General features: G+C 33.2%; 2 protein-coding genes across 3 annotated transcripts in view; one reads left to right on the top strand and one right to left on the bottom strand.

The window, feature by feature from the left end:
* Window positions 1-5,343, bottom strand: part of LOC139487508 (uncharacterized) — a 66,434-nt gene extending 61,091 nt beyond the window's left edge. Inside the window, exons 1-2 of the mRNA XM_071272360.1 lie at window positions 5,275-5,343; window positions 1,059-1,106 (exon numbers count right to left, since the gene is read on the bottom strand). Coding sequence (XP_071128461.1) covers window positions 1,059-1,070 — 12 coding nt within the window. The 5' untranslated portion in view covers window positions 1,071-1,106; window positions 5,275-5,343. The remainder of the gene's footprint in view (window positions 1-1,058; window positions 1,107-5,274) is intronic.
* A 26-nt stretch (window positions 5,344-5,369) lies between these two features.
* On the top strand, window positions 5,370-14,158 carry LOC139487509 (transcription factor SPT20 homolog). 2 transcript variants are annotated; one of them, XM_071272363.1, is made up of 6 exons: window positions 5,370-5,528; window positions 8,466-10,019; window positions 10,958-11,149; window positions 12,078-12,197; window positions 12,648-12,814; window positions 13,145-14,158. In XM_071272363.1, exons 1-6 carry the CDS (start codon window positions 5,450-5,452, stop codon window positions 13,202-13,204), a joined length of 2,172 nt encoding a protein of 723 aa, XP_071128464.1. In that variant the 5' UTR covers window positions 5,370-5,449; the 3' UTR covers window positions 13,205-14,158. The 2 variants fall into 2 exon arrangements, with proteins under 2 accessions (XP_071128464.1, XP_071128463.1); XM_071272362.1 differs by having other exon boundaries at window positions 5,371-5,528; window positions 13,247-14,158.

Here is a 14,158-nt window from a genome sequence, read left to right as displayed (position 1 = left end):
TTTCTACGTTTGGAAAAAAGTATGTTTACCAACAACATGTGCATGCTTTATTGAAGGTTCAATCAGGTTCATTGAAGACTTATTAAACAATGTATTTGTTTCTATACTTATGTAGCGTTAAGAAAACAGTAACAAACGTGACACAACGTTTACAAAATTTTGGTTTGAAAGAAATGCAGCCCTGGTGATATTCAATTCTCAAGGGTTAAACCTATTTCTCTTAATGTCAACCCTTCATTTTGTTACATAAAAATTCTGCTAATTGTTGATGTTATTTTTTGCACATACACATACCAGTAGGACATTGTGTAAGACACACATTGTATGTCTTTATCCAGCATTATACTTTAACATTAGATCTTTGTAAGCATTATTTAACAAAAAGATTTTCAGTCGAAAAGCGTGAGCTTTTTGTAGATTATTGAAGAAATTACATACATGACATATATATATATGTTCCTTGCGATGGACGAAGTGTACATAGTCTTAATCTTCGAAAGTCATCAATGACCTAACAAATAGCCAATTGAAATGTCCTAATATCATCTCATAGTGCTGGATAAGCCAATCATATCAATGCAAGAAATAGATTACAAGCCAGAATCATCATGACCATAAGAGAAAGTATGTAACATTTAAGGTGGTACCTAACACTACCGGGAGATAACTCTGTATAGTCAACTATTAAAACATTTTAATTACGTTGTGTTGTAAAAGGAATATTAAGCTTCTCAATGATCAAAATTGGTGTTTGTCAAACTGCTACAATGTATATATATAACCAGTGTAATTTTTCTGACAAAACGGTTGGTTCAAATTTTTTGAAATTTTTATATTTTCGTTAAAGGGTCAAAGTAAATTTATGCTTTGACAAAATTTTATGAAAATTAAACGAGCCAAATAAATTTTAGTAAAGAGTTGGGTACCACCTTAAATTATATTAAAAGTATAAATTCAAGTAACCTAACTATAGAGCTAAGACATTGAACTCTAGTGGATATAGTTGGCAATCATACCCCCACTTCCTTATTTTTATATTTATAACAATATATACATACCAAATATTCCATTCTAACATTAGGTGACTATCAAAGCTTTTCAGTCATCTGTAAAAGAAACTAACAATTATATAACTTTGACAACAATGATCTTCTGTAGCTCTTTTTTGTATATACATTGTATATTGCAACCTTCGTAAGTTTCAGTTGGACAGGATATCACGGATATATTTATATTTTTCACAGAATTTTGAACCATTAGGCCAACATTAAAAATATCTGTGTTTCCCCTCCCCCGACTGAGGTTGTCAGGGTACGGGTAGGTAGGTAGGCAAATTATCTTATTTTATTTCTTGATATAATTTTTCTATATTGAATTTGTACAAAATTCAACAGGTAAGACTGTCCAGAGTCAAGAATAGTGGGGTATTCCCTGTATTCAAGTACACCCCAGTTTTCTGGTGTTAAAAACAGTATACAGGGACCTCCTTTTTTTTTATTCATTTTAATATGGTATGAAATCTACAAAAGCGCACATTCTACATGTGATAACAATGTTTAATGATAGTAAGTGTTTTATTAGTTTAAAATCAAGCTTATTTCAAGTCTAATTTGATGCATAACTCACAACAAAACAATTCCTTTGTTCACCAATTCATACCTTGATCACCAATTATGAGATGACAAAAGATATATTAATCACTTGTGAATTAAAATTCAATAAATAAAAAAATTCAATAGAAGTAAACATAATTCAGTTATGTTCAGTTACACCTGGATCATGCAGCTTGGTCCTAAACAAAAGGTTTGTATGTTTTTTCGAGTTCTAAAAAAAACAAGGCTGCAATTATTCATGTTTTGTTGTTCCTAGAATACTTAAAAAGAAGTATTTACAAATTCAACTGATGCAGTTATAACGTTCAAACGTGCCCTTTTGTAAATTTCATGCCATATATTGAAAAAATAAAAACACATTTAAACTGTTGTTTTTTTTACACCAGAAATCAGGGAGGTTCCCTGAAAGCAGAGAATACACGTATACCCCATTTCCTGACTTGTGTGCCCAACCTGTTCAAAGACAAAGTAGATTGATTTCAAAGTACGATTCAGACCATTTTTACTCAAAGATTTTATCCTTTAAATAGGAACAGAGGTTAAAGACAAAGCCATTCAAGATGCACTCAGTAAGTTGAAAGATGCTTCAGATTTTTTTATTTTCAAAGATCACCCTTGCACACAACAACAATCGTGTGGCAAATGTTTGTTTTCCTTGAATCTGAATCATATATACATGTACGCTTCAATGCAAAAATGCCTTGATTTAAAATGCTTGTTGACTACAGCATCATAAACCAACACTCGTTGACTACAGCACAACACAAGAGTGCACACACTGAAATGTCTCGCCTTCTTTACTAATCATTGATATTATGTTGATACTCCTAAATATAGAGCTTTATTAAGACTGTCACATAAACTTAACATGAACCATGAAAATGAGGTCAAGGTCAGTTGAACCATATGCCAGGCAGACATGTACAGCTAACAATGCTTCCATACAACAAATATAGTTGACCTATTGCTTATAGTTTAAGAAAATAGACCAAAACACAAAAACTTAACACTGAGCAATGAACCGTGAAAACCAGGTCAAGGTCAAATAAAACCTGCATGACTGACAAATAGATCATAAAATATTTCCATACACCAAATATAGTTGACCAATGACATATGGTATTAGATAAGAAGACCGAAACTAAAAAACTCAACTTTGACCACTGAACCATGAAAATGAGGTCAAGGTCAGATGACATCTACCCGCTAGACATGTACACCTTACAATCATTCCATACAACAAATATAGTAAACCTATTGCATAAAGTATGAGAAAAACAGACCAAAACACAAAAACTTAACTATAACCACTGAACCATGAAAATGAGGTCAAGGTCAGATGACACCTGCCAGTTGGACATGTACACCTTACAGTCCTTCCATACACCGAATATACTAGACCTATTGCTTATAGTATCTGAGATATGGACTTAACCACCAAAACTTAACCTCGTTCACTGATCCATGAAATGAGGTTGAGGTCAAGTGAAAACTGTCTGACGGGCATGAGGACCTTGCAAGGTACGCACATACTAAATATAGTTATCCTATTACTTACAGTAAGAGATAATTTAACATTACAAAAAATCTGAACTTTTTGTTTAAGTGGTCAGTGAACCATGAAAATGAAGTCAAGGACAATGGACATGTGACTGACGGAAACTTCGTAACATGAGGCATCTATATACAAAATATGAAGCATCCAGGTCATCCACCTTCTAAATTATATAGCTTTTAAGAAGTGAGCTAACACCGCCGCCGGATCACGATCCCTATGTCGAGCTTTCTGCAACAACAATGAACAAAAGTTGCAGGCTCGACAAAAAACCAACATAGCAAAAAAAAAATTTTGGACAAGAATGGCCAATAAAATTTTTTGAGTCGCGGTGATTTTACCAGGTCATTCGGGAGGGGAATCAAACAATATTTTATTTTTGGCCTTATAAATTGATGCTATTTTGACAGTTAACCAAATCCTGGAAGGATTTACATTTTTGTATAAGGAGTCACAGAAATACACATCAAAGACCAGATGGCAATCAATCAGATAGGCAAGCTTAGATATCAATATCAAAGGCAATTTTTTTAAACCTTTCTCATTGTTCATGTTTTTTTCTACAGATAATAAATGTTATTTTTTGTTTTTATGGTCAAGATGATGTCATAATGATCATTAGCCTTTTTTTCATGATTCAGGATTCTCATACTGATTATCATGATTATATATACTGTGTAGCAACATAGTGACTAGAATCGCAGCAAGGTCTCTCTAGTGTATTATCTTTGAAGGCACAGGTTAGAACACTGCTGCAGACTTATAATCCCAGAACAATTGAATTATCACTGGGTTGTACTGAAGTCCAAATAATTATGGCACCTTGAACATGTTGAAAGGCTATAATATATTTTTTTTAAAGGCACCTACAAAATGTAGGCCAGAAAAAAAAAAAATAACCTTCTTAGACATCATGATTTGGACTAGGCTTGTATTTTCATGAATTACAACTTACAAGACAGGTGTCATGAAATAAAATTCTTTCATAATATCAGACTCAGTTTCAATAGCCGAATAGATCTTATGAATTATTTGTTTGGCTACTATCACTATTTGTCTGCCATAACTGGAAATCACAAAAAATCCCAATACAATTTTGATGTCAAATCTTTAATATACATGTAGGTACAGAAAACCATCAACATTTTCATGATTTTGTTTCAAGTTTTCAAGTTTTTATTAAATTTTGGCAACCTCAAATAGAAAATCACATGACCCCACAATGAATAATTTATTTAAGGAATGACTCACTGACTGTAATATTTTTACTGTCTATCATGTCTATGAAGAAATAACAATGTTACATGTATTTCGAATAGACAGAAAAAATATTACAACAGTCTTTCTTATAATTTAATTCTAAATTCCATTTTAAACTGTAGAAAACCATGAAAAAACGTTGATGACGTCACGGTCACATGACTAAATTATGTCTGGGCTGATAACAAAATAACGTCAGCCAATCAGAAGATGCATTGCATCCAAAGTTAAAGGATTTGACGCATACAACAATCACTTTTCCATTGTGTTGTCAGATATTTTGTTTTAAAATGACAAAATTTTACGGGAACCTGTATACACCTTATTGCTATTTGTCCGCCATTACTGGAAATCACACAGGTTCCTGTAACGTTAAATTTTGACGTCATAAAGCAAAATATCTGACGCCACAATGGAAAAGTGATTGTTGTGTGCGTCAAAAGTTCAAGCGGCCGGGTCAGCCGGGATTAGCGATAAGGTGTATTTTATCCAGTAAAATGGCAGACAAATACTGAAATAGCGTTAAGGTGTATTGTCTATAAAACTTCTGATACGCATCACAACTCCAGTGCATTGTTTTTTTTTTATAAACACTGAGTTTTAAATGGTTAACTTGCAAGACATAAGTTAATATTTATTTAGGTTGCCGAAATAACCAGGTCTCGATAATTTTGAAGACGGTGCCGATTTGACATGGGCAGGTGCCGAAGTGACAAGAGTTCTTTGAATTGTGGTCACAACATTGTATTGAAGATAGGGGCCAAACAATCAGTTTTACCAATAAAAATAAAACACATCTATGCTTTTCGTCCTGATCTTGCTTGGATCACTTCTGTGATCACTCACTCAAATTCAGTTCAGACGATACGCGCTCTTTTCAATGTAAACAAATAAGTTACTTCCCCTGAGCAATCGCTTCCGAAAAGAAAACCGACTACGTCATTCGAGGTCGTGCAAATGTTTTATAAAACGTAAATAAACAGACAAATCACATTGAAAATATAAATCAAAGAATATCAATATGAAGACGTGGTTGATTTTAGTTATATTTCTTGTTGTCAAACTCAATGAATGTAGAGAAATTATCAAGGAAGAGAATGGTAATGATATGAATAAACAAAGAATCGAAGGGTATAGTCTTGATCATTCTTATGAGTATTGATGAGACAGCAACCTAACGATTCTGAATGACAAAAAAAACCGTCTGTGACTATGACTTATATCATGACATATGAGGTCAACCGCAGTGGCAGATCCAGAACTTTTCCCAAGGGGGGGCCCGCTGACTGACCTATTTAGGATGGCCCGCTCCAGTCATGCTTCAATGATTCCCTATATAATCAACCAAATTTTTCCCACGAAAACCCCCCCCCCTGGATCCGCCTATGAACCGTATATACACCTTATCGACATTTGGAAAACTGTCCAGCATAACCAGTCAGGGGACTTACTTAAATGAGTGATTTTTAAATCACTTATTTAAGTAGCAAATTAGAAATTTTGTTATAAATTGTGATTTTGTAGTTATACTAAAATTTTAAACACATAGGTGTAGATAAATATCTTTTCATTAGTAAAATTGAAAAAAATGAACTATTTGCTTCTTTTGAGTAGAAAGGATTATGCCTTTGGTGCAATAATTTAGCTGCAAATTGTGTTTTAGTGGATAAAATGCTATAATAATGGCCTAACTTAATGAACTGATACTTTCTTAACAGATTTTTCCCAGCAGTGGGAGTATTTTTCCTGTAAAGTTCAAGGTTTCATCTTTCAGATTATGTAATAAAATTCGACTGTTCGCGATAAAAATTTCACTGTTCGGGGATGTTGAAATTAGTGGGGGTTATTAGAATAATGATACTTAAAGAAGTGATTTTTTTTTAGGAAATTGAGGTATGATACTTAAACAAGTGATTTTTATGTCATTATCCTAGATTCAGTACAAGGTCATCACCTGACATGACCTGGTCATCCTAGACAACACAGATGTTGGTTCTGATAAGTTTAGAAACATCATTAGTATTCTATATTTAAAACTACAATAAAATTAAATCACTTAGTCTAGTGATAAATTTGTAGTTACTTAAATAGGTGATTATTAAAGAAAGACAACTCTAACTTACAACCTTTATGAACATAATGTTACTTGAATCAGTGATTTAAGTAATTCCCCTGACTAATAACCAGAGAATCTGTCCCGCTTGAACCTTTTACTTCATACGACAATCATTTTGCCATTGTGGCGTCAGATATTTTATTGGAACTTTATGATGTCCAGTAATACACCTTATCATATTCTCAGCTGACTCAAGAATCTGTCCCTGTTGAACTATTGTCGTCATTCAACAATCACTATTCCCTTATGGCGTCAGATATTTTGTATTATGTCGTCAAAATTTTACAGGACCTACATGTACTGTCCAGTAATGGCGGACTAATAGCGATAAGGTGTATGCAGACGAATAGTGATAAGGTGTAAACTGATACATGCACAGTCTAAACTTAATCACGATAAATCAAACAAACTTGAGGACAATATATTATTATACACCTTATCGCTAATCCCGGCTGACACAGCCGCTTGAAATTTTGACGTCAACAACAATCACTTTTCCATTGTGACCTCAGATATTTTGTTTTTATGACGTCCAAATTTTACGGGAACCTGTGTGATATCCAGTAATGGCGGACAAATAGCGATAAGGTGTATTAGCAAATAAAGATAAGATACGGTAACCCAGTGTCGACTACTGTCCTTACATTGTTGCGTTTGGAAAGAGAAGCTCCTGGTTGAGGAGGAAGATATTTAAAGACTATACAGTGGGATTATTACTCAATCATGTCAGTAGACTATATTTTTCCTATTACCCAATTTTGACTTCTGAATAGGCTGTTTCATAATCTGAAGGACTATGGGCAATTTTATTGTTCTGACCCTAAAATGAATATAAATGGTCACATCATTGGTTGAATTTCAAATTTTTAGGACATAATGGACATTGTTCACCAATAACGACACTTTGACATGCACACGTGTACATTTGTACACTTTTTGAAAATATTACCCTGAATGCATTAGATTCTGAAACAGTAAATTGGCTGTTTATCAACAGGTTACTTAATTACTTTGTGGTAGGACATCTGGTACTCTATGAAGTAAGAGCAATTATGTTAAGTAGTATATTGAAGCCATTCAATTAGTTACAGTTTTCTAATATTACAGAACAAAATCATTGGAAAAGAGCAAACTTTTCTCCCGAAATGTAATGCACAGATTATATTATTGATTTTTTAATAGAAGTAATTCTTTTTCGTTGCTCTTACTTGACCAAGTAATACTAATCTAAAATGTCTTACATGCTGTACCACAAATTAGGTAACCTATCAGCAGTCAAAAGTCAGTAATGTGAGAATGGTCTATTAGCCCCAAAAGAAATATACATGTTTCCTCTTGCCTGACTGACCCTAACATTTATTTTAGGGGATTTCGGCAAAAAAAATACGGTTGTTTCAGATTATACATTTTGATTTATTTTTTAAAAACGGTAGTCTTCAGTATGCACTTCTCTTCCCTACCACCAGAAGTGAGATTATGTGCATTGTACTTGCTGGATTGTCTTGGAAGCTGCACTGGCCACCGTGCAGTTTTATCATTGTTCATGTTGTGCGTTTAAAAGTTTTAAGATATACATGTATATGGTTTAAAGCGAAAAGTAGGAGATTGGTACACACTTACATTGTACATGTAAGACTGATATATATATATACATGTACTTGTTTTAACAACCAAATTAGGTTCTGCATTATATAATATAAGAATATCATGACTTTGTGTTGATTGTTGTATGTTGTTTGTCTTTATTTGAAATGTATGTCTAGTTTTTTAGCTTTAAAAAAAATAATACTGACCTTTGTTGGTAGAATAGAATAGAAACTGATTGCTAATATATCTAAAATGGTCTGTGGATGATGTGGTCTTTTGTTATTGGTTAGTATTTAAAGTAATTGTTAAATAGCAGTAAAATTTTATGTTATAGAGCTCAGCAGTCCCCAAGGTGAAAAACAAACTGGAATAGATCAAACAGTAGCTGAAAAGCAACAAAATCTTCAGATTGTACAACCAGTCCCAAATACAGACATCAGAAATGTAGATACCAATCAGACTATTACTCATAAAGAGGTGAATTTGTCAGAGCAGCATGGAGCACAGCAACAACCAAATCAGCCACAGATTAAAGTAAACCCAGTACAGCAACTTGATATTCCTAAGCAACAGGATACTCAGGTTCAACCACAAGATAAATCTCAGCAGACAAGCTACTCACAAGGAGCTCAACCTCAACAAATTTTGGTTAGTCAGCATCAAAATGTGTTAGATCAAAAGCTAGGAAATCAGTCTGAACAACCAACCAAATCTCTTGAAGAAGTGACCCCTTCTCAACAAGTATTCCCTTTACAAAAACAGACAACTCTTTCACAACAGCAGGCAACTGCCAAGCAAAAGCAGACAACTTCGTCACAACAACAGGCAACTACTGTACAAAAACAGGAAACCCCTTCACTACAACAGACAACCCCCTCACTTAAACCAGTAGTTCCTTCACAAAAACAGGAAACCCCTTCACTACAACAGGCCACTCCATCACAAAAACAAGAAGTTCCTTCTCAAAAACAGGAAACCCCTTCACTACAACAGGCAACTCCCTCACTTAAACCAGTAGTTCCTTCACAAAAACAGGAAACCCCTTCACTACAACAGGCCACTCCATCACAAAAACAAGCAGTTCCTTCTCAAAAACAGGAAACCCCTTCACTACAACAGGCAACGACATCACTCAAACCAGCAGTTCCTTCACAAAAACAGGAAACACCTTCACAAAAACAGGCAACTCCCTCACTTAAACCAGTAGTTCCTTCACAAAAACAGGAAACCCCTTCAAAACAACAGGCAACTCCATCACTAAAACCGGCAGTTCCTTCACTAAAACAGGAAACCCCTTCACTAAAACAGGAAGTTCCTTCACAAAGACAGGAAACCCCTTCACTACAACAGGCAGCATCATCACTAAAACCGGCAGGTCCTTCACAACAACAAGAAACCCCTTCACAACAACTGGTGTCTCATTCTCCTCAGCATGAAAGTCAGTTTCAGCAGCAGGTTGCTCCAGCAACAGATCAATCTCAAAAAGTATTTCTATCCCAGCAGGAGGGGTTGCAGCATATACCTCAGTCTCAACAAGATGCAGGCAAATTACAAACATCAAATGTCAATACACAAAATACATCCATATTGACACAGATAGATGTACTGCCAATTAATCAAGAAACTAACCAGGAGGTAAAATCTTTGTATCATGAACAATCACAGAACTTTGATCAAGAAATGAAACAAAATGAAAATAATATTGAACAAAAAGGAACAAAACAGCGATTAATTCCAGTCACAACACCAAAAGAGGATACCAGGGTGAAACCAATACAACTGGACTCTAAACCACAAGAATCTAGTTATAGAACAACACAACAGCAGATATTGAATAGATCAGAATTTAGCTACAGAACTACAGTACAACCCCAAATCAGTACAACAGGTAATATGTACAGTAAGACAAAATGTAACAAATTACAAAGCCATATTTTATGCAATGTGTAAAACACTCTCACTGACTCTGTTTGACTTAGTCTTGAAATACATCTAATCGAAAATCAATGTTTAATTAGTACAAAACAAAGGTGATGATTGATTTCAAACATGCTATGAAGAAAAGGGTACAATCTATATACTCCACTTATATACTTTGAGTTATATGACAATATAACAATCAAAACCAAGGAGTAAACAAAGACTCACAAAACCAAAGGACATTTACATCAACAGTTATAAATAATAATTAAGAAACAACACGAACTCCACTAAAAACTGGGAGTGAAATCAGGTGCTCCGGAAGGGTAAGCATTTCCTGCACCGTATACGGGGATTACCGCATATGTCTGACAAATGGTTTTTAAAACTATATAATAAAAAATCGATCACAAAGCCAGTTAGTTTAAGTTATGAATTTAGGAACATGTATATGAACTTTAATAATTGCTCATTTTAAATGCCATTACGACATGTGTGAGCTTGCGGCAATTATTCTTGGTGATCACTGTGTGGGTAAGTTATATACATTAGGTTTTGTCCACTGAAGTTTAAACAAGTGTTACAAACAGTGTTTTGCTTAAATAAATGTATTAGGTTTTGTCAATGTCAAAAATAAACCTAATTAGTAGCACTAGATATGTCTAACGAAACACATAAGAAACATTTATATTTAAACAAAACAAAATTAATTTATAGTGTAATTTAAGAAGTATTTACATAATGTATATTGTTCATGCTCTTTGAATTACAATTGAGTTTCATCTTTATCAATTATTCATAATCATGGTAAGAATTTTTATCAAGAAGTGAAATTCCAAATGAAAAATGATGCCCCCCTTCAACCTGACCATCATCTTCATAATTTTTGTCTTCTTTTTTTTACAGAAAATACAATGGATAATGATGATTATTTAGTTGAGTGGGATAAAGATCAAGATTCTGATCCATCTAATAACCAAAAAACTGATGATGATAGTTTGGTTGAGGAAAATAAAGATGTGTGGGATGATACAGATCCAGACCCATGGGAGAAAACTATAGATCTAAATGTAGATAATAATGAAGAAGAGCTAGAAAGTATGTATTGTAGTGACTGAAAATTGCTGCATGTAGTAGAATTACATCTAGTTTCCCCAACCCTGGTGCTGTTAATGGTTGATTGAGTGTTATATGACCTGGATGTCTAGCAGCAAAAATGACAATATGAAAATAAGAAGATGATTGTCAATGAGAGAACTCTCCACAAATGCAAGAGACCAGATGACACAGAAATTAATAACTAAATTTCACGTTCAACTTTCAACATGAGCAAACCGCAAACCACAAATTCAGCTGTAAAATCGACTAAGGAAAACTAACCACTTTATTTATGTACCACTGAATTTATACAAGCTCCTGACTTGGGAAAGGCATATAAAAAATGTAGCGTGGTAAAACTGGTTTGTTGGAATTAAACCCTTCCCCTAACCTGGCACAGTGGTGTCACAACACAACATGAGCACAAACTATGCAAAACAATAATTGAAAAACAAGTATGAGAAACAGCAAAAAACGACAACCACTCAATTACAAGCATGTTCAACAGGTTCATGATGAGAACAAATTAAACAATATACCTAACACAAAGCCACACAGATCGTAGAACTTGGTGTATGTCTACACCCTGCTGTTCAGACAAATATGGATGGGGAAAATGTAAGGCTGTTAAGGTCAGAGGTTAGGTTAAAAGGAAATGGGGGAGGTTAACATTTTATCAGACATTGTCCTAATCTACCAGGTTTGCCATGCTCCAATATTTAAAAATAATAATTTAATATCTGTCTATATTGAATTGTATAAGATAGTATAAATTACAGTAATCTTCATACAAAATTTGCAAAACTCAAATTAGCTAAAAAGATATTTAACTTGCAGTATAAGCAAACATTTGTAAATTATTCAAAATTGAAAACATTATCTAAACCACTGGAACTTATATTTTTTATTATTTAAATTGATATTGCAGATGAAAACAACGATTTTATAGAGGATACTAAGAAAGTCATTGATGGTCCGGAGGATGGTGGTTATTTTGATGAAGATGATTTTAACAGTGTTGCTGATAAAACAGGAGACTTCTGGGATGGTAATAGATTTAATATAATAATGGCAGTTTTCAGAACAACTTATTGATTTTCTATGTCTGCATTGCAGTGTAAGTGTAAATCACTACATGAAATTAAACCAGCAAAAATATAAATCACAAGTAAAGGGTTTTATTTTTTTTTTGCTGAAAAAAGTAAAATCACATAAATACTGAACTTCAAAGAAAATTGAAAACAGAAGGTCCCAAATCAGATGCTCAAACACATCAGACAAATGGACAACAACTGTCATATTCCTGACTTTCGTTCAGGCATTTCTTTTATGTTGAAATGTGAAAATTTATATGAGTTCCTATAGCTGTAAGATAGCTGAAGTGATACATATTAGATGATGACTAACTATCAACAACCAATCCAACAAACACCTATCTAAATGATTCCATAAGCAGTTTAATCAAATGTTGATTGTTTATATTTTTATCTTCTTTCAGAACCAATGTTTAACAAGCATCCTTTGATAAAAGACAAGTTTGTAACAAAGAATTATAGAAGTCCCGTAGCAGACGAGACCAAATTAATGGGATTCTATAGCTGGGTTCTATTTGTGACACTTTTGTTTCTTATCTTGTTTGTCTTGTTTACACAACATCGACCAAGGGTAAGTCTATGAATAGGTTAAGTTCTCTCCCAATTTGTCAAAATTTCCAAAAAATTCTAATATTTTTAACCAAAATTCTTTTATGAACATACAAAACATTTTTTCCAAAATACCATGAAAATTCCTGATCTAATTTTGAATAAACTGCAATGGTTTTCTGTCATTATGAAGTAAGAAAAAATACATTTATTTCCTTTTTATTTTGAGATTTACCCTTTTTCACAAAACCTGATAAAACATTTGCTGTAATACTATGAAGACAGTAGGAGCTGTTTGAAATTCAGTTTAGTTTGGTCTCATATTTTCAGACGTTTATTTTATACTTTTCAGTCGAGATGGTTTGGACTTGGAAGACGATATCGATCATCATCAAAATCTGTAGCGTATTGATGTTGGCCGGAGTATTAATCACCATATTGTTTATGATTTCAGTGTGGACTTCTATATGGATCAAGAACCAGACACAGAAGACCATCTGTTTCTGTTGAAGAAGGAAAAAGTCTCATGAAAAATATGTATACTTAATTTATTATTCTTCTGCCATAAAGAGTTGGGAACTACTTAATTTTAATATTTTTTCTGTATACTTGTTTATCTAAGTGATAGAGTAAAACAATCTGTGCAATTATATTATTTTATGCTAATTATTTCTTGCAATTGCTTTCCTGAGGGTATTATTTTTTTTTACTAAGATAAACAATACATTTTGTACTAAAATTAATCAACAATGAAAGTTTAAAATCACAATAGATCTCATATTTTATTGTTATAAGTTTACATTTTAAGGTCTGCAAGTATCACATAGGTTTCTTTATACTGTAAATTCAGAAATGTTTGCATGTATTTATTATTGCAATTTTTTAAGACTGAACAAAAATGCTATATTATTTGATAATTGTGATTTTAAGAACAGTTTCTTACAGATATCAAAATATCAAATCAGATATCAAAATGACTAATCAAGTTGCATTAATGGACACCTTTAAATAATTGCTGGATTTACAGCCTTTTATTTATTGGAGATTTTATTTTTGTAGACTTAAGTCAATCTAAATGATATTACTGTGTCCATTTTACAAGGACAGTCTTCACCATTAAGTTTTGAATCCACAAGCCTGAAGCTCAATTTTACAAAATTTCTAGTTGAACTCTGTTTGCTTGTAGAGAAGAATTTTACAAGACCAAAGCAATTTTACAAGCCTGGGCATGTGGACTTGTGGTTAAGCAAGGATCTGACAACACTCTGATTTCTAAATTCTGGTTCTATTCTGTGTTTTAATAAGATTTCAGGGTCCTCTGGTTTTATTGTAATGTTACACACTTGCAAAAATTCAAAAATAAAAA

The sequence above is a fragment of the Mytilus edulis genome, chromosome 9 (assembly GCF_963676685.1).
Source record: "Mytilus edulis chromosome 9, xbMytEdul2.2, whole genome shotgun sequence".
Taxonomy (NCBI): Eukaryota; Metazoa; Mollusca; class Bivalvia; order Mytilida; family Mytilidae; genus Mytilus; species Mytilus edulis.
Note: the sequence above shows the minus strand (reverse complement) of the source record. Positions and strands in the feature narration are given on the sequence as shown.

What these genes read in the sequence shown, in the direction of transcription:
- LOC139487509 (XM_071272362.1), top strand. Translation starts at nt 5,450, where the DNA reads ATGAAGACGTGGTTGATTTTAGTTATATTTCTTGTTGTCAAACTCAAT. An exon ending in ACCCCAAATCAGTACAACAG is followed by an intron (nt 10,020 to 10,957) that starts GTAATATGTACA and finishes TTTTTTTTACAG; the next exon opens with AAAATACAATGGATAATGAT. An exon ending in TAATGAAGAAGAGCTAGAAA is followed by an intron (nt 11,150 to 12,077) that starts GTATGTATTGTA and finishes TTGATATTGCAG; the next exon opens with ATGAAAACAACGATTTTATA.